We start from the raw sequence: 19,036 nt of genomic DNA, 5'->3' as shown, positions 1-19,036 counted from the left end.
CTGATGGTGAGGAGGAACGCGCAGACGGCGAACAGGTACAGGACGCTATAGAAGACAACAAAGATGTTCCAGATTCGGCCTCGAACGAGGCAGGGCACACACGTGAACAGCGCACGGCGCCTGTGCATCCTGGCGACACCCCAGCCGAGGAGGACGCGGCAGGCCCACGATACGACGAGGGCTTCGAAGCGAGTGGAGACGACAACGACATGGCCCCGCCGCGCATCCTGCGCCCACTCCCAGCTGCACCCGCTGCACCCACACCCGTGCTCAGCACGCGCCCAGACACAGGTTCTTCAATAACGCGCGAATCACCCCCAAGTTTTCCTTCTCCTTCTCCCAATAGGAGAGTCTCGGTGCCTCCGCCTTTACGATCTGCCCCAGCGTCCAATGTCCCCGCTGCGTACGAGCCGGCATCGCCTAGAATCGCGACCACGAAGAGGGCATCGATGCCCCCACCTGTGCGTGCGGTCCCGCAGCCCGCAGGAGAGCGTGCGGTGCTTTCGCCGCCACCAGTGCCAGCGCCCTTTGTCGTCGCCTCTGAAGAGGTAGTTGAAGAGCCTGAAGAGGATTCAGAAGAGCCGCATGTCTCACCTTCCCCTTCCCCTCCCCCCCCTCCCCCTCGCCGTTCCTCGATTCAAGCTTCGGCTCCCCCTACCCCTCGGAAACCGTCCCTGCCTGGATCGCTTCCCCAGAGTCCGCGGGTGCCAGTTTCTTGGACTGCGTCGTCCCAACATCGCAGAGCCAGCCGTGAGTCTACCAGCAGCTATGGTGAGAGGCGCCCATCGCTTGGATTCGTACCGCCCCCGCCCCCAGTTCCGCAAGTCGCTGCTGCTTCTCCTCCGCCACTGCCTCGCAGCCCTGATTCGCCCTCAGTTCCGGTGAGGAAGCTCCCACCTACACTGGCCTCTCCACAAGACGAAGAACATGAGGTCCTCGATGATTCCGACGGAGGTACGTGCTCCTGCTCATGTCGTTGAGATTCAGTCCTTGATTGTATTTGGCACAGATCCCATTGACCCACGTTTCCACAGTCCCTTGAAATCGTCTATGCTTCCCTCAGTGGTAGCACCGCCTCCAACAGCCTTACCACCGCCCATCGAAGTGACCCCTTTCACTCCACAGAGTGTGCCAAATGCGCCTTCGCCTCAGGAGGATTCTGAGGAAGATGCAGAGCAGGTACGTCGCCGAACGATTGCGGAGCGCATGGCGAAGCTCGGTGGAATTAGGTTTGGCGCCCCACCTGCACCTGCACTTGCACCTGCTCGTCGCCCTCCTGCCTCTGCTCCTTCTGCTGAGGAATTACCTGACGAAGAGAATACGCCAATGGAACAGGGCACTAGTGCCCCGCAGGTTCCTGGAGAGGAAGACGAAGAGGACGAGCAAGCCAGGAGACAGAGGATCACTGCAAAGCTTGCAGGGATGGGCGGGATGCGGTTTGGGATGATACCTGGCGCTTCTCCTGTGCCTAATCATCCATCGCCTGCCCCCAAGCGTGAGGAGCCCACCCCGACTATACCGTCTCGTGCTATCCCTCCTGCTCGTCAACATCAGCCTCCCGCCGATCCGGAGTCTGAAGCAGAGAGCAATCCCATGTCCGACGATGGGGTTCAGGTAGAAGCTGAGGAAAGTGAAGCCGAGGAAGTGCTGTATGAAGATGCATTGGAGGATGAGTATGTGGAGCAAGCCGAAGAGGAAGAACTGCCACCTCCCCCTCCCTCTCGCTCAGCTAGGCCTCCTATTCCAACCGGTAGACCGCCTGTCCCGCCGCCTGTGAGGAAACCCTCGATCGATACTCCACCCAGTCCAGTTGTGCCTCTTGCAACCCGCCCAACCCGTAAGGATTCGTACGACACAGTGACTTCGTCGAGTTCAAGACTGCATGCTCGAGCCCCACAGTCGGATTACGTGATGGTCGAGCAGGAAGACGAAGAGTCTCCGCCGCCTCCGCCCCGTAGACCATCTCGAGCACAGCCTTCTTCCCTACCACACCCTGCGATGGTTGATCAGAATGACACTTCTAGTCAATGGGAACTGCCATCCATTCCAACTGGCGGTCTTGATTTCGGGGAAAATAGCGCGACGAGCGATCTTTCCACTTCGATACTGTCAGAGGATTCGACATACTACCCTCCTCCGCCCGCGGAGAAACCGCTCCCTCCAACGATTGTTCCACCCTCAGACCATGCACACACGCTGACTCAAATGTCTGCTGAAGAACTCAGAGCACTCTGGGGGCGCGTTGGTGTGCAGATATGCGAGGTCGCAACAACGCTACACGAACGTTCCAAGAAGACGCTCATCGGAGACGGGTCGTATGCAGGCTTCGTCGCAGCCGTCCTCGCGCAGGTACCAAATGCTCAACAACCGCCAATGGACGGGGTCGAATATGGCTATCTCGTATACGCGCAGAGTGGCGCATCGGTGCACACGCGCGCGAGCGAGATAATGCCAGGGGACATCATCGTTCTGGAGGGTGCAAAGCTGAAGGGCCACAAGGGGCTGCACGCGTATACCACTGTAGCGGGAGAAGGGGCCCCTTGCATCGGCGTCGTGTGCGAGTTTGAGACGAAGAAATTGAAGGTGAGGTCGCTGCAGGCGAACCAGCATGTTGGCCAAGCGGTGAGTGCTCTTGTCTTTTTTTTTCAAATAGTACTGTTCTTATGAGATCGTGGCTTGTAGACCGTGGAATCCGTGAGCTACAAGCTAGAAGACTTGAAGAGCGGTTTAATTAAAGTGAGCACATAGAGCGTATGGCCTTGAGATTGTCTCGCTGATCCGTCTGGGCAGGTGTATCGCGCTCTAGAGGCATAATTGATTGGCCCTTGTCAATCTCGGACAACAGGAGAAGTCATGGCGAAACTATTGTCATTTGTATTTTACATCTTTCTGAACGGTCGTTGGATTTTTGTGTATGACCTTTGGGGTTTATATTCCCTAAAGATCGTATCATCGTGCTACACAAGAAGACACTATGGATCACAGAGTCGCTATACCACTTAGCAAGAAACCAGACACAGCTCCTCATCAGCTATAGATCTAAGGTGTCAGTGCATGCCCAGAACAGAACGGAAGTAAGACGAAGAGGCGCACTCACCGAGAAAGACAAGATATATAGAAAATAAGAAACAGAACACTATTTTACAAGAGGGCGTACGCCAATACCGTCATCTTTCAGACTGCGGCCTGCGTAACTCTTGACTTCTCTCTCATACTGACCTAAGGTGATATGCTCTATCAGTATATTGTAAATGTGAGCAGGACGTAAACGCTCACTCATGGGCGCGTCTGTCTTGACTTTCTTCGCTGGAGAATCGATTGTAGTGCTCTTAGAGTCGGATGAATCAGGGGAGGGACGCTTGCCCCTCTGTTTCTGGCAGACGAAAATCACGGTCAGGGGAGGATCCGCGATATCAAAACAAAAAATATGCTTACAAACCGACTATCAAACGTTCGCTTTCTATAGATTCGGGAATAAGGAAAGGTGCAAGTAAGAAGGCTGATCCAGCGAGAGGAAGGTGATATGCTCACCTGGCCAATATCTCTTCCTGCTTCTTCTTTTCTTCCTCGTCCTGCATATTATGAGTCTATTGGTCCTCAAGAGCCTAGTATAATTGCAAGTACCTTCTGAATGCGCTGAAATCTCTCAAGAAAAGATCCATCGTTAGAAAATACATTGGTGGGCTTCGGCTTAGGTGGGGGAGGCTTCGAGCTAGCAGAGCTCGAGGGCCCAGGTGTCGAGGTGTGTGAGTGTGCGGTGGGTGAAGCGTACCCACTGCCATGTTGAGGAGTCGGCGTCGTCACATGCGACATTGCTGCTGAGGTTGTTGCCGTCGTCGACGAGATCGATGAGGGAGTGGCGGCGGGAGGTTTGGGTGCCGTATTAGGTAATATTTCTAGGGCATTCCAATTGGCAAGTTCTTTCCCCTGCGCGCACTGCCGTGCCAATCATCCTTCGTCTTCGATTGGAGTGCTGGCGGTGCGAGATGAGAAGTATCGGAGTATTGCGAAAACTATATTCATTGCTACATGACATCTTTTTTCTTCATATATTGTGATATGCTTGGCTGTTAAATAAAAAAGTTCAAAACAAGACACCCGAATGACTGGTCATCAGGGAGGTGCTTCACACTGAGTGGGACCAGTGAGCAGTCTTGGTGGAGGTAGCTGTTCCTGGTCACAGTTGCTAATAAATCTAAACATTTCATTCTCCTCACAACAAAAAAGCAATCCTGGAAGGTGCTTGTCATCTGGGAAATGTCTCTCTTGTATTAAGCTCTAATTATTGATAGTTTTATGAAATTTCACTCAAATAGCATTAGCAATTTTTTGCTTACCCTCCTTCATTTTAGAGCTAATTATAGGTACTTAAAGCTAATTAAAGCTAATTAGTTGAATAGATTTTTAGAAAAATAAAATCTATCGTAGTATTATCATTTCTTGTTATTACTATAATCTATAGCCTAGAGATATCTAGAGATTACTACTTGAATATCCAAAGCTAAAGTCTTACCTTATAAAAAACTTGCCCTTGGCTAGAGTTAAACCTACAACTCTAAAGATGTTAGCACAATTTAGGCAATCTCAATATTTCTAATCTTATTACTCACTTATTTCTTATTAATTCTTGATCAATAAAAATTCAAAAAATCAAGGCTTTTATGATCTTAATTCATATACCAAATAAGGATATAATATACTAAATAAAAATAAAGGATGCACTCTATATAAGATTAAAAAATATTCTGGCACTTATATAATTTGGATTTAGAGTCTGTATTATTGGACTTGAGTTGTAGATTTTAAGTAAACTCTAGAATCATAATCAATATAGTGTTTACTGCAGATTTAATCATAAAGATAGTTGTGGATAATTATTTATAATACATTCTAATTATCTTAGATAAGCATTATCAATAATTAGGTATAATTTGGATCTAATACAAGAAGGAGGTTTTCTAGATGGTAGAATACCTCCAAAACCACACTATATTAAATGAATTACCTTTGATATCAATACCATATATTAGAAGAAGTATAGACTACTAAGGTTAATATATGGACTAGAATATGGTAAAATGATGAGCCAGTTCCATGGGATAAGGAGACTAAGCATAAAGTAGACCAGACTCTGGCAGATAGCCAAGTATTACTCTGCCATAGCAAAGCAACATTGATATGCCCTTCTCTAGGTAATTGTGCATGTTCTTTATCTAAAACTGTTTTGATATAATGGCATACACCACTATATTTAAGGGCTTGGTAAATAGGTACACTATCAAGGAGTAAGTGTTTGAGATAGAAAAAAAGGCTGGTTTTGCACTATATTGCAACCACTTATCTTTTAGAGTATATAGTTAAATAACAAGTTTAGACCACAACTGCTCAATAGATAAGTGTAATTGATAAGGAGATATAGTATATACCTTGAGCTACTTTAAGATATGCTATATAAGATCTTTTCTTTTGCATAGTGGTCCTAAAGTATACCTAAGTACCTCAAAATAAGTGCTGTCAAATATAAAGACTGTAAAATTGGAACTCCTTTTATTATAGAGAAGAGACTCAATCAACCTGCATTAGAATATTACTGAGCATCTGGAAAACCCCCTTCTTGTATTAGATCCAAATTATACCTAATTATTGATAATGCTTATCTAAGATAATTAGAATGTATTATAAATAATTATCCACAACTATCTTTATGATTAAATCTGCAGTAAACACTATATTGATTATGATTCTAGAGTTTACTTAAAATCTACAACTCAAGTCCAATAATACAGACTCTAAATCCAAATTATATAAGTGCCAGAATATTTTTTAATCTTATATAGAGTGCATCCTTTATTTTTATTTAGTATATTATATCCTTATTTGGTATATGAATTAAGATCATAAAAGCCTTGATTTTTTGAATTTTTATTGATCAAGAATTAATAAGAAATAAGTGAGTAATAAGATTAGAAATATTGAGATTGCCTAAATTGTGCTAACATCTTTAGAGTTGTAGGTTTAACTCTAGCCAAGGGCAAGTTTTTTATAAGGTAAGACTTTAGCTTTGGATATTCAAGTAGTAATCTCTAGATATCTCTAGGCTATAGATTATAGTAATAACAAGAAATGATAATACTACGATAGATTTTATTTTTCTAAAAATCTATTCAACTAATTAGCTTTAATTAGCTTTAAGTACCTATAATTAGCTCTAAAATGAAGGAGGGTAAGCAAAAAATTGCTAATGCTATTTGAGTGAAATTTCATAAAACTATCAATAATTAGAGCTTAATACAAGAGAGGCATTTCCTAAATGTAAAAACCAATTATAGTTGATATTAGTAAGTGTTCAAGCCAAAGCTTGTGAATAAGTTATGTATAGTAAGTGTTTATGCATAAGCATGTTAATAGTAATTAAATAGGTCTATAGTCTGTGTCTAAGTTGTATACATACCTCCTGGCTATCATGATCATGGTCTACTAGGACTTCCATAGTCAAGTCTGTTGCCAGTAATGATTATCACAACTATTAGGTGGTGCCCACTATAGTACATACATTGTAATATAAGGTAGCATCCTTGGTCATTGACTCCTAGTGGATATTACCATCATTAGTTAAGTATCCCAATGGATAATACAGATGACCAAAGACATGCTTACAAGCATACACTCTTAGGAAAACATAAGCCATTATCCTCTTGGTTGAAGGAAGACAATAGGAGAAGCACAAGAGTAGTCATTAGGAAAGAGCAGTGACTTAGAAAATCCTATAAAATAATTTAGCATTCTCATATTTTCCCAAAGTAGTATAAAAGGCCCATAAAATAGGCTAAGGATCTTTAGTCTATAACTAGTGTTCTAATAAACATGACTCTATAAACAGGCTATGAGAACTAGGATGCTTGATTTATTATTATTTTTCCAAAATTTCAAGCTATAATCAATCCTAATAATTCCTAATTTAGAAAAATTATGTCTAATTAGAACAGGTTTAGAGGAGGTAAGCAAATAATCTCTAATCCTAATCATTTTTAATTATGCATAAATAGAACTAATTAGAGCATAATACAAGAGAGTGATTTCTCAGATGTTAGAAATCAGCAGCAAATGTCATCAATGCCAAGGAAGCCATTACAGAGTTTTATTGAAGATACCTCTCTGTAGTCAAAGGAATGGAAGTATCAATCTTAGCCTTGACAGTTGAACTGGAATACAATCAAGCAGTTGAAGAAGATCAAATCAAGAAAAAGCTTTAAATGCATCTCATTGGAAGGAAGCTCCTATCCACCGGACTAGGAATCCCCCAGATCAAAAAAGCCCTAGACAATCAGATCAAAGAAGACTAAATCAAGAAAAAGCTCCAAGAAGTCCTTATTGGGAGAAAGCTTATTGCTGCAGGATTTGAAGCACCACAGATAATGGAAGCAGCAGAGAAACAAGGCAAGAAACTGGAAGAAGCAAGACTCAAGGAGAAACTTTAAAACCACCTAATCAGGAAGAAGCTTCTGTCCATGGGATTGAAGGTCTCTCAGATCATGGAAGGAGTCAATAAATGGATTGCTCAATCCAAGAAGTGACCCCCAGTATAAAGCAGCAACCCAAATCCAGTATCATGGATATTCCACCAAGAAAGAAGGAAGGCAAAAGGAAGGAAGACAACCACAGACACTTCATCAAACAAGGTCCAAGTAGGAAGCTCTTGGAGAATGCCCAAATGCAAACCAGTAGACAGCCTGAATTGGCATACTCAAGCTTATCAAAAACTGCAAAGGCAGATGAACTGCAGTTTGGAATAGCCAAGCAAACAGTAGTAACCCACAAAATGACCACCAGGACAGACGCTGCCCAATACACAATCCTTGCCAATTCCACTATTATTACCTTAATCCAAGCCTATGCCACACTACCATCACTACTCCCTCAAAATCAAAGGAAAGGGGACTATAAAGGAACAGGCATCAAAACACAACCCTTACCTCAACTTACCCAACCACCTTTCCTCTACAAAGATATGACTTCCTCCTTGCTCTCCCAACTTCTCAATGGCACTACTCTCTTGTCCCCACTCTTCTTCTTGGTGCCAGAACCCTTTCACGTCCTTCCCATGACTGATATCCACAATGTCCTCCCTTACCCTTATGCAGACCCTTTCCCTGGGAACTGGCTCCCACCCATCCCTGAATTTGATAATGCAAGTTAGCCCATCTCTTATCCTACTAGTCCTCTATATGACCTGGAACAAGTAGCCTACAAGCACGTAGTACATCACATGGTAGACATGCTATTACCTTAATCTATACCACCATCCTTGCCAAACAACTGGCAGAATAGTGCATGTGCCTTGGAACAAGTCTGGCCTCCACTCCTAGCACCCCCACTCTTTCCCCCTTCCCTAGTATTGCCACCACCCACTGCTAAGACCAGATTCTGCTAGGAGTGTGACCAATAGGGACACCTTCTCACTAACTGCCCTATCATGCACATTTGCTAATGCCCCAACCTCACTGCCCAGAACTTTATACACGACTATGAAGCCTATGGTGAAGTAGTTGATCTTCTTCAGGCACAGATGAACTATGTGGTAAAGAACTTTGGGTACTACTGACATATCAAAGAGAGGATGATTGACAATGCCAACTGGGAAGGACACTCCATATGCCATGCTCCTGCCATCGACATGACCCATTTCTGGAAACTCCTGACCAATGACTATGCTAATGTCACAGGCCAATGACAAGCACAAAAGGGGGGTAGTGTTAGGACTGCATCCTAACATATGCTTTGCACGTGAACAGAAGGGAAGGTCAGGTGATTTTTTGGACTTAAACATTAATGACTAGGACTGTGATTAATTTCATTTGATATTGCTGCAGACAGGTATTTGATATACTTACTATACATAGTTACATTAAAGAGCCATGGAGTTTGAACTACAACTGTGGATTATGGACCTGATCATTTAGCTTACTTAGTGTTTAGAAGCATGGACCATATGTCCGTCTGGCCCTAAATAGCTTGTACTATAAATAGGAAGGCTGAGCTTCCTAGAAGATCAGCTTGTTCACTTTATATACATCTTAATCTTTGCACTGCATCTGGCATCTGGCCCCTTCAGCCCATGCATTGTGAACTCTGCCAGATCCATGGAACCATACTTAGTCTGACGAAGCACTAGACTTGTCTCAAAGCTATTATCATCCTCTACTACCCATAACCTATCAAGGACTCGCTGCCCATCAGGTCATCTATTGGAATCCCTTAGAGGTCATCTGTTACATTAGAGAAGACCTCTTAGTATCCGACAAACATTGTCTCATCATCAAACAACATCTCCTCCATCTATTTGAGGATCAGATTAACAGTAACCAAGAATTTCTAGTATAAGCCCAAAGATGCACAATAGCTTTTATTCGTTAGGCCATCATGCTTAGCCCAGGGAACCCCTTTTAGTGCATCAAGTACATATGATAAGCCTAGCAGCTTAACAATTCTATGAAGTGGAACAGGATATTGTGTCTTCTTCTGGCCCTGAGTCCTTCTTAGAATGTGGGTTCTTTTCTAATAATTTTGTTAATCCTGTTATTTATTTGATCTAGGAATGTAAGGATTTTGTCAAAGGTTTGTCCTATGATGAAGTTTCTGAAATAATAGGTTTTGTGGGTAAACTCTCCTCTTCTAATAACTAATATAGTTCTAGAGATTTTGGTTTAGTAGGGCAAGTATCCAGTAGTATCCAGTGTATCCTAGTTTAGGGTGGTGTAGGTCCAAAAAATGATAATGGCGTATTGGTTTCTTTGTTCACTTTTCTCAACAAGTTCCCTTCTGACTCCTTTAGAATCCATGCCTCTAGTGATGTGCCTATGGAGATTAGCAATATCGGCAGCTGGGAAGTAACTTGGTCTTCTATCATCAACATCAATAGTGCTTCTTGTATAAAAGAGGTTGAGTCCTTAATGTTTAGTTGAGGAGATGGGGGTCTTTGGATTGTTGACAAAACAAAGCCCTAGAAAATGGAATCTGAATCTGTTGATGAAGTCAAAGTAGTAATCTTGTTGTGCTTGTAGCCTAAACGTAGCTACTCCTGCATATGATTTTCTGGTTACTAAGTATCTAGAGGTAGTAATAGTATCCATGGGACTTCCTTAACTGATGACTGGGGTGGTGGCTCTTAGTCTAAGTATTCCTTCATTAACTGCTTGGTTAATTTGTGTCACTTGAATTGCTCTGTGACTTCTTTCTTCTAGTATTTATTGAGCTATCTTAGCAAGAGACTGTATGGTTGGTCATTCTAGGATAGGATAGAGCAGGGAATAAAGAGCTTATCACATGCACTTGGTGTACTAAGAGGGGTTTCCTAGGATAATTTCAATAGCCCAATGAATAAAGACTATTGTGTATATTTGTGCTTGTACAAGGAAGTCTTAATTACTGTCAATTCAGTCTTTGAAGAGATGGAGGTGATACTGGTTGATGATAAGATGATGCTTGTTACTAATTAGAAAATCTTCTCCAATGCAATAGATAACTTTGGATGGATTCCACTATATAACTCAGTAAGCAGCGAGTCCTTGATAAGTTATAGAGATGGAAAAATGATGAGAGCTTTGAGATAAATTCAGTGCTTTATTAGACTAGGTATATTTCAATTGATCTGACAGAGTTTATGATATGTAGGCTAAAAAGAGCCAGATGCCAGATACAGTATGGAGATCAAGATATATATAAAGTGAATGAGCTAAGCTTCTTAGAAGCTCATCTTGATTATTTATAGTACAAGCTATTTAGGGCCAGATCATGATCAGGTCCATGTGTTTAAACTATAAGTACAGTAAGTGGTTGAGATGCATTATCCTTAATCAGACTTCTAAAAGTCTTGATCATGATCAGAAGTCTATGAGCTTTGTAATGTAACTGAGTATAGTAATCATATCAAATATCTGTCCACATCAGTAAGTATCAGGTACCAATCACAATCAACATCAGTAAGCCACATAGATAAGGAAGAAGAGAATAAGTCATAGTATTTATAAATGTTCATGTATCAGCATGTAAATGGTAATCAATTTAAGCCCACAGTCTAAGTCCAAGTTATGTGCATAGCTCATGACTATATTTTGAGTCATGTGCCTAAACATGTGTCAAGTCACAGTCCTAGTTATTAATGTCTGAGTCTAATGTGTGATACCTAACCTTTTTCTCCATGCACATATAAAGCATGTGTTAGGACATGGTCCTGACATTAGTTTACACACACATCATGTACTTACCATGACAACACAAGAGTCATTAAAAAAGCCTTACAATGTCCTATTATGGAATTAGGATTAGACACTCCATTTAGCCAATGTTATTTATACCTAGTCAGTCCCTATCACTTATCATCCTAACTTCCACATATTCAGTCAAGCATAATTATACATCATTGCTTAGCTATCTGTTACGACTGCTCGTCGGTAACCCCAAGAGTAGGAGGTTCTTCCCTAGGTCACTCGTGGAGGATGTGTGGAACGTTGTTCTCGACTGTACGTGTAGCACAGGAGCCAGAAGTGTATTGCGATATAGCAATGAAGACTGTAGTAGGAAGACTACAGTGGATGAGGGTTCCTGTATGTGAAGATACAGGGGAACGAAGGTTCCTGTATGTGAGGATACAGGAGAACGAAGGTTCCTGTATGTGAGGATACAGGAGAACGAAGAGAATAGACTGAAGATCGTCAGCCTATTCTATGGGCCTTTTATACTACTTTGGGAAGTAGGGCGTGAGAATACCGAATATGTATCTGTAGGTATTCTCTAAGTCGTCTCTCTCAATAACGACTACTCTTGTGCTTCTCCGTTGGTCTCCTTCCGGCCAGGAGAGACTAGGAGGTTCATGCCCTGCGTGTGAGTAATTTATAAGGCGGCGTTCCATGCCCGCTAATACAAGGCCCGTGATACTCGACCAATGATTGATGATCCATTGGGAGTGGATGACCAAGGTTAATATCTGTACCTTGGTGTACGCCTCAACCTGTGAGGCTGCGTGATATTTGTGATGATCATATCGGAATAGACCGCCGTGTAGGCCCGATAGAACGTGATCATAACAATACCCCCTTTCTACGTCCTATTCGCCTGGTAGGACCACGCCTTGCGTGTCATCGCCGCTCCATATACGATTTGCTTTCTTGATCCAAAGACGGTCTCCGGATGCGACTTCCGGGACATGACTTCGTTTTCTGGGAGGAAGACCGACTTACGTTGTTTGATCCTCTAGGAGTTTTCCATCTCCGTTGAGCTGTTTGTTTGTCGAGTCGCGAGGTTATCCAGGCCTCCGCTCTCTAGGATGTTGTTCCTTCACCCGTGGGATTGATTCTGCCGCGGGTAAACCTCATCGCGGTCTTACTTCCAGCCCGCTTCTGGAATAGTATCAAGAAAGGCGTATGAATGCGAGTGGTGTGTGGATGTGTAGAAATTCGAGCGTGTGGGTTCTAATTCGTGTCATCAGGTTCTTCTTCTTCCTTCTCCGAGGGCCAAACCTCAGTGTTTCCAGGATAGTCGTCTATCCTCATGATTTGTTGTTCCTCTTGACGACAGTGGATGGCGCCCATGGACAAGTAGGTTGATCGCTTTACGAAGGCTTAGGCCTACTTCTCCAGGCTACCAGTCATGACGCCCCAAGCAGTATCGCTCCCATACGGTGAGCTCATCTCCGGTGAGGTTGCAGCCAAATCCCAAGCAGTATTGTCCCCATACGGTGGACTCATCTCCGGTGAGGCAGTTTACGGCGTCCAGAGTTTGTTTTTCACAAACGTGGGCCTATGGTGGGGAATACCACGTGTAGTGTTGGGTTCGAGGCAAGGATGTGAAGAGAATTAGACTTGAAGGGTGCAGCGAGGAATAAGGAGGAGTCTGACTCCTTTCCCAAGTCTGTCCGTTCGCTTGCACGAATTAGACATTAAGACCACAGCTGATATATTGGTCGGGGTGCGAGATATATCCACGACTGGCAGTTTAAAACGTCATGCGGGATGGTCCGTAGTTTATCGTCGTTTCGGACGATTCGTAGTTTAACGTCTTTGCGGACGTCAGTAGTTTTACATCGTCTCGGATGTTCTTCATCATCAACATGGAATATCTGTGGGGAAAAGATGTTTCTGCACGCCGGAATTTCCATCGGTTGTGTGCATAGGGCCATAGACCAGACTTTACCCGCTCCAGATTCCACTGAGGCATGATGGACGGTTTATACTATATCAAACCGGATAACTTGTAACGCCTCAAAGTTATGAGACCGCTCAGTTTAACGCCGTGAGGTAGGCGGACCTGCAGTTTAACGCCGTGCATTAGGCGGACCTGCAGTTTAACGCCGTGCATTAGGCGGGCTATCGTCTGACTGTGTCCCTCGAGTCACGATAGACTTTTCCTCCGAGGATGAGGGTAGTTTAACGTCATCTCGGACGTTATCGGCGTCGTTCTCGTCAAGGACGACGTTGATGATGATCCCTGTGCTAAAAGGGACGAATAGTTTAACGTCATCTCGGACAGTTGGTGACCACGGTCTTGGTCAACAACCACAACTCCTATTCGGTAAGGAGCACGTAGTTTAATGTCATTGCGGACCGATTGACACCATGGCGGTCAATCCACAACTCCTATACGGTAAGGAGCAAATAGTTTCGTGTCATTGCGGACGATTCAGCACCAGAGTGATGAATCACAACTCCCATGCGGTCGGGAGCAAGTAGTTTAACGTCATTGCGGACGCATTGGTGTCCAGGGGATTGGACATCAATGACAACCCCTAGGTTCAGGGGCACTAGTTTAACGTCGTTTCGGACGCGCGGTATCTTGTCAAGATCGCCACGCACAATCCCTATACCTGAAGGGACAAGTAGTTTAGCGTCGTTTCGGACGCCCGTAGTTTACCGTCGTTGCGGACGTCGATGCCATTGGCCTCGAACAATCCCTATGTGGAAAGGGACAATAGTTTAGCATCATCCCGGACGCGTTCTGCCGCAAATATTGCGGCAAAACGATGCTTAGTTTAACGTCATCCCGGACGCTTCGTAGTTTATCGTCGTTGCGGACGAAGACCTAGTTTTACGTCGTTTCGGACGATTGTGGCGGAATAGACTTTGGGTGAGTGGCCCGCTCTTGTCGTTCTTCCGCTATGTGGGCCAGACGAGAGTCGCATGATCTAGTCCCTTCCTACTAGATCTTCGACTCGAGGCACGTGTCCTAGTTGCCTCCTGACTAGGTCTTGGAGCGGAATTTCTTGTACTTCGACTCCAGGACTAGACTGAGTGCTCCATGAAGAGATGCTTGCTCTTCCATGTCCCCAGACCCCTTGCTTGGATTTGAACCAAGACGACCCGATATTCTTTTACCGAAAAGCGAGTGAATATCGGAAGCGCTTCGACCTTTTATAGGCAGGGTTCTGTGACGCGAGTCCTTCCGCGCTTCGCCAGAATGCAACCACGCTCCTTTGGTCATTGGTAGTTTAACGTCATCTCGGACGGTGGTAGTTTTCCGTTGTTTCGGACGAGGGTAGTTTTCCGTCGTTTCGGACGAAGACTAGTTTAACGTCATTGCGGACCCTAGTAGTTTATAGTCATTGCGGACCAAGCCTTTGGTAGTTTTACATCGTTCCGGATGTAATTTGTGGCCTCGCATCATTAGGAAGACTTGTGAGGTAGAGGCGGCCCGCTCTCTACATCATCTCATGCGCCAGCTGTAGGATCCCCTAATGCGGAAACGATCCTGTAAAACGGGAGATCCAAAGTGGGACGTCCCAAAACACCAGTCAGACCTTGACTGTGAGGGTTCACGATACGAGTTATGCGTCATAATTTCTTGACTCGGACTTGCAACCGGTTATGTATGGGCACTTCGCTGTACCAAGGCGAAGGGCCTGCTTGTCGACACCTACGAGTAGAGTATATGTCATGTAGAGGGTTCCCTAATGCGGAAAAAACCCTGTAAAACTGAGGATCCAAATGGGACGCTCGATGCATCTGTCAGATTAACTCCTTGACAGCGAGGATGTGAAAGGTTCCGCCGTAGGCTGTACGTGGAATTATGCCCGCTGTTGTCCTTGATTCGTACCATCATTTGAACCTAGGACTAAAATGGTCAGGTACTTCCCCTGCCTTCTTATGTTTTCACAGTTTTAAGACATGCAGGTCCGATAGTTTAGGCGTCATTCCGGACGTGGGGTAGTTTAACGTCTCTTTCGGACGAGGTCGTACAGTTTAACGTCTTGAGGGACGATCCTAGTTTTACGTCGTTGCGGACGATTGATAGTTTTACATCGTTTCGGATGCAATTTGTGAGGGGAAGGAGTTCCTCAACTTCCTTACCCCCTTTCTTCTCCTTGTGCCCTGTTATTAGTTCGTTTAATAATCGAAGGGTCCTTGATAATCCCCGCCCCCTTCGTCAGGCCGATAGTAGGGGTCTGCTTCGTCGTAATTTCCGGGATCGTCTAGAGCATCCCATGCATTGAGCTCGGATCTAGTCCACGAGCTATTTCTTCGAGCCTCCGAATCAGTGCGGCGAGTTCTGCGGCTACTTCGGTTATCCTCTCTTTCGTGCGTACGAAGTCGAGCACTAGGAGGAGGCGATCTAGGCCGGTGTCGAACACTCCGGCCAGCAGTTGTTCCGCGTCCGAGGGTTGTCTGGCTTCCCCGACTCCGCCTTCCCTCGTTTCTTCGATAGACGGGCGGTTCCTCCTCGTCGGTATTTCCTTGGGATAGGGGAAAACCTCGTATCCGGTGAGAGGGGGGAGCCGCGGTATGGCTATGCGCTGTAGAAACCTCTCGTTGTCTCGGTGGAGGGTGCTCCACGACCGTGCGCGGAACCCTCCTTGGATTTGGTACAGGCGTGGTGTGTTCTCCGGGACGTGGTACGTTCCAAGTGACAACCCGGAAAGGGTCGGTTCTGCTTGGTTGGACGTTCCCCAGTTCCCCTCCGAAGAGGAGAGCTGGAAGGAGCTCTCGGTTGACGTATTGGGAGAACTCGTCAGGGTGGATGAGGAGGGCTCGCGGTCGCCCGTCATTGTGGGCGTACCAGGAGGCTGTGTCCGGGTCGGTTTGGAGGGCGAGTGTTCGGATCTGAAGACTGGCACTAGCCAGTCGTCGAGGTACGTCGCTATGTTCATTCCCGGGTTGTCCGCGGAGATGGTGTTCCGCTAGAGGAGCGCGTCCGCGTGTCGCTCCAGTTCTCCGGCGTGAGGATCTGCACGAGGGGTAGGTCCTCCCATGGAGCTGGGAATCGGTCCACCAGTTGGTACTGGCAGAGATGCAGTTTCTGATAGAACTGGTATTGGCTCAGCTTCTCCATGGCTTGGGAGTTGAGCTGTTGTTCTTGCTCGAAATCCCGAGGGACCTGCAACTCCACTATTTGGCGTGCCTTCACTAGGAGGTGGAACTCCCACTGGTAATTGGCCAAGGCTCGACTGGTTTCGGTCATCAGAACTTTCATGCCGTGGTGCATCTCGTGAGGCCCTCTCCGGTGAGGGTCTTCAGGTTCTTTCCCTTTCCTTGAACTTGGCATAGTCTTCGGCGTCGTCGTCGGAGAAGTTGTTGATATGAGGGGTGAGGAGGACCCCGGTAGATCCTGGTTGTTGAGGACTTGTTCCTCTATCAATTCGTCCAGCATCTGGTCGGTGAGGACTTGTTCCTCTTTCCACTCGTTCGACATCTGGATTGGCGACCATAAGGACGACATCGGGGGAGGAGTTTCTGGATGGAGACGAAGCATCGTGGTCGTCGTGGAGGAGCATTCGAATGGGGGAAGGTGTTTGAGAGGGAAAGAAGGTGAGAAGATGTTTTGTTGGAGTCCTCTTGTCGCTCCTTTTATAATCTTTGTTTCTCCTCTCAGGCTGTTCCCGGACGGGGTTTGTCGGGATATTGGTCATGGAAATCTTTCATGGCTTCTTCCGCTGTTCCTTTTAGGAGAGCGTAGGGCTCCCAGGTGTTGTCTGCTTCGGGATATCCCATCCATTTGACCAAGTATTTGGTTCCCCGTCCTTGCCGTTTTGAATCCACGATCATTTCTACTTCGTAATGTTCTTCGTCGTTCAATACCTCCGGTATTGGTCGCGCGAAGTTCTCTCCATGGGCTTCGGTTTCTCTATATTTTGTGAGTATTGCGGCGTGGAATACCGGATGGATTTTCCACTGCGGAGGAATTTGGAGTTTGTACGCCAGGGTTCCTACTTTTCCCAGTATCTTGAAAGGACCATATCGCCTAGGGGCGAGCTTGAACTTAGGATGGGTTGTTCGAATATGGGTTCCTTCTAACCATACTTGGTCCCCTTCCTCCCATTGGGGAAGTTTCCTGTGAAGATCCCGGTCTTTGGCGTAATTGCTGGCTATTTGTAAGCTAGCAGCGGCTTCTTCCTGAACTTCTGTGATTGTCCTAATGCGTTCAGCTACCGCAGGTACCTTTGTCTCCAGCGCCGTGTCAGCTGAATAGGGGGGATTGAACCCGTATAGTACTTCGAAAGGGGATTTTCCGGTGGCCGTGTGTTTCCGTGTGTTGTGTGAGAATTCGGCGAACGGCAAAAGGTCTACCCAGTTGTCCTGATGGTAGTTGCAGAACGTTCTCAGGAATTGTTCGATCTCCTGGTTTACCCGTTCCGTTTCTCCATCTGTTTGGGGATGATACGCCGTGCTGAGAGCGGCGGTGATTCCTAGCCGTTTCCAGAGTTCTCGGGTGAATTTGGCCGCGAATTGAGGGCCCCGATCGGACACTATTTTGGTCGGCAGTCCATGTCGATTGAAAACGTTATTTTGGAAAAGCACGGTTGTTTCTTCTGCCGTGATCGTTTTCTTGCATGGGGTGATGACTATGCCTTTTGACAGACCTTGATCCACTACCACATTGATTGAGTCGAGACCTTTGCTTTCGGGTAGGTCCGTGACGAAATCCGTCGAGATGAATCGCCAGGGAGCGTTGGTGGTTTCCAGAGGGTGGATAGGTGGGTGTGTCCTGTGTGTCAAATTCTTCGTAGATTGGCATATGGCGCATCCATCCACATATTCATGGACGAATTTAGTCATGTTTTGCCACCAGTAGTGTCGTTGCACCATTTCCAATGTTTTTGCTCTACCCGGGTGTCCTACCGCGGGTGCATCATGATGTGTTTTGACGATGAGTCTTCGGATGTCGTCGTCTTTGGGGACGCATATGTGGCCGTTGCGTCTGGTGATTCCGTCTTCATGTGTCCAATGTCCCAATAATCCTCTCATCCCTTGTGGTCCTACTCGTAAGAGCTTTGCGAGGGCTATGCTCGTTAAGGCATCATGTTCCGATTTCGAGTGTCGGATGAGGGAAATGAGGTTTGAGGAGGCGATTTCCGTGGACTTTATATGCCGTGTCGGGGATGGTTCTACCAATGTTTCGTCGGATTTGTTGAAAAGCTTGGCCGGGAGTAAAATTTGAGATTTGTTGTCAGATTCTACCCCCTCACTTAGATCTGGACGCCTGGACAGAGCATCGGAGTGATTTGTTGATCCTGCTTTATAACTGAGTGTAAAGTCGAATCTGCTCAAATAAAGGCTCCAACAGGCGTGTCGTCGTGATAGGTCTCGCGCCGTTTGGAAATGTTCCAGGTTTTTATGATCCGTCCAGATCTCGAAGGGGTGTCGTGCGCCTTCAAGGTAGTGATTCCAGTGTTCCAATGCTTTTATTATAGCCAAGAGTTCCCGGTCGTGAACATCGTAATTTCGCTCAGCTGGTGAAAACGATCCAGAGAGGAAAGCGACTGGGTGCCAGTCGCCATCTTTTCCTTCTTGTAGAAGGGTAGCTCCATAGGCGATTAGTGATGCGTCCGTTACTAATCGATATGGGTGCATGGGATCTGGATAGTTCAAGACGGGTTTACTGATAAAGGCTTTCTTTAACCGTTCGAAGGCTTCTTGGCATTTTGCAGTCCAGTTCCATTTCTCGTCCTTTTTGGTGAGGTCATGTAGGGGGCGCGCGATGAGTGAGAACTTGTCAATAAAGCGCCTGTAGAAATTCCCTAGACCCAGGAAAGAGCGAATGTCGCGGACTG

The 19,036-nt window shown here is 45.8% G+C and overlaps 7 protein-coding genes across 7 annotated transcripts; 3 read left to right on the top strand and 4 right to left on the bottom strand.

The window, feature by feature from the left end:
- Positions 1 to 1,368: 1,368 nt before the first annotated feature.
- On the top strand, positions 1,369 to 1,773 carry HETIRDRAFT_247964 (uncharacterized protein; the record flags this gene model as incomplete). Its single annotated transcript, XM_009547833.1, has 2 exons — positions 1,369 to 1,543; positions 1,700 to 1,773. Coding segments are annotated over 2 exons (249 nt in total), but the record flags the coding sequence as incomplete, so codon positions are not given.
- Positions 1,774 to 2,067: 294 nt separating this feature from the next.
- On the top strand, positions 2,068 to 2,947 carry HETIRDRAFT_383818 (uncharacterized protein). The gene is made up of 3 exons (XM_009547832.1): positions 2,068 to 2,622; positions 2,683 to 2,736; positions 2,791 to 2,947. Exons 1-3 carry the CDS (start codon positions 2,206 to 2,208, stop codon positions 2,812 to 2,814), a joined length of 495 nt encoding a protein of 164 aa, XP_009546127.1. The 5' UTR covers positions 2,068 to 2,205; the 3' UTR covers positions 2,815 to 2,947.
- A 189-nt stretch (positions 2,948 to 3,136) lies between these two features.
- HETIRDRAFT_451262 (uncharacterized protein) lies at positions 3,137 to 3,813 on the bottom strand (the record flags this gene model as incomplete). Its single annotated transcript, XM_009547831.1, has 5 exons — positions 3,137 to 3,219; positions 3,277 to 3,373; positions 3,436 to 3,460; positions 3,532 to 3,572; positions 3,625 to 3,813. 5 exons carry the CDS (start codon positions 3,811 to 3,813, stop codon positions 3,137 to 3,139), a joined length of 435 nt encoding a protein of 144 aa, XP_009546126.1.
- A 4,096-nt stretch (positions 3,814 to 7,909) lies between these two features.
- Positions 7,910 to 8,898, bottom strand: HETIRDRAFT_118000 (uncharacterized protein; the record flags this gene model as incomplete). Its single annotated transcript, XM_009547830.1, has 5 exons — positions 7,910 to 7,938; positions 7,984 to 8,174; positions 8,286 to 8,316; positions 8,410 to 8,706; positions 8,892 to 8,898. The coding sequence occupies 5 exons, from the start codon at positions 8,896 to 8,898 to the stop codon at positions 7,910 to 7,912; spliced, it is 555 nt and encodes a 184-aa protein (XP_009546125.1).
- Positions 8,899 to 12,990: 4,092 nt separating this feature from the next.
- HETIRDRAFT_426883 (uncharacterized protein) lies at positions 12,991 to 14,173 on the bottom strand (the record flags this gene model as incomplete). The annotated part of the gene is made up of 6 exons (XM_009547829.1): positions 12,991 to 13,227; positions 13,303 to 13,332; positions 13,391 to 13,487; positions 13,672 to 13,858; positions 13,906 to 13,945; positions 14,084 to 14,173. 6 exons carry the CDS (start codon positions 14,171 to 14,173, stop codon positions 12,991 to 12,993), a joined length of 681 nt encoding a protein of 226 aa, XP_009546124.1.
- A 1,201-nt stretch (positions 14,174 to 15,374) lies between these two features.
- On the bottom strand, positions 15,375 to 16,737 carry HETIRDRAFT_451260 (uncharacterized protein; the record flags this gene model as incomplete). Its single annotated transcript, XM_009547828.1, has 3 exons — positions 15,375 to 15,515; positions 15,575 to 16,165; positions 16,219 to 16,737. The coding sequence occupies 3 exons, from the start codon at positions 16,735 to 16,737 to the stop codon at positions 15,375 to 15,377; spliced, it is 1,251 nt and encodes a 416-aa protein (XP_009546123.1).
- Positions 16,738 to 18,005: 1,268 nt separating this feature from the next.
- Positions 18,006 to 18,221, top strand: HETIRDRAFT_317608 (uncharacterized protein; the record flags this gene model as incomplete). The annotated part of the gene is made up of 1 exon (XM_009547827.1): positions 18,006 to 18,221. A coding segment is annotated over one exon (216 nt), but the record flags the coding sequence as incomplete, so codon positions are not given.
- Positions 18,222 to 19,036: the final 815 nt, after the last annotated feature.

This window comes from Heterobasidion irregulare (genome assembly GCF_000320585.1).
Source record: "Heterobasidion irregulare TC 32-1 unplaced genomic scaffold scaffold_05, whole genome shotgun sequence".
In the NCBI taxonomy this organism is placed as follows: Eukaryota; Fungi; Basidiomycota; class Agaricomycetes; order Russulales; family Bondarzewiaceae; genus Heterobasidion; species Heterobasidion irregulare.
The sequence above is the reverse complement of the archived record's forward strand: the minus strand, read 5'-3'. Positions and strand labels throughout refer to the sequence as shown.

Excerpts from the sequence above, each read along its gene's own strand:
- HETIRDRAFT_383818 (XM_009547832.1), top strand. The coding sequence starts at position 2,206 with ATGTCTGCTGAAGAACTCAGAGCACTCTGGGGGCGCGTTGGTGTGCAG. Across the intron at positions 2,623-2,682 it reads ACCAGCATGTTGGCCAAGCG|ACCGTGGAATCCGTGAGCTA; the intron begins GTGAGTGCTCTT and ends CGTGGCTTGTAG. Across the intron at positions 2,737-2,790 it reads TGAAGAGCGGTTTAATTAAA|GTGTATCGCGCTCTAGAGGC; the intron begins GTGAGCACATAG and ends CCGTCTGGGCAG.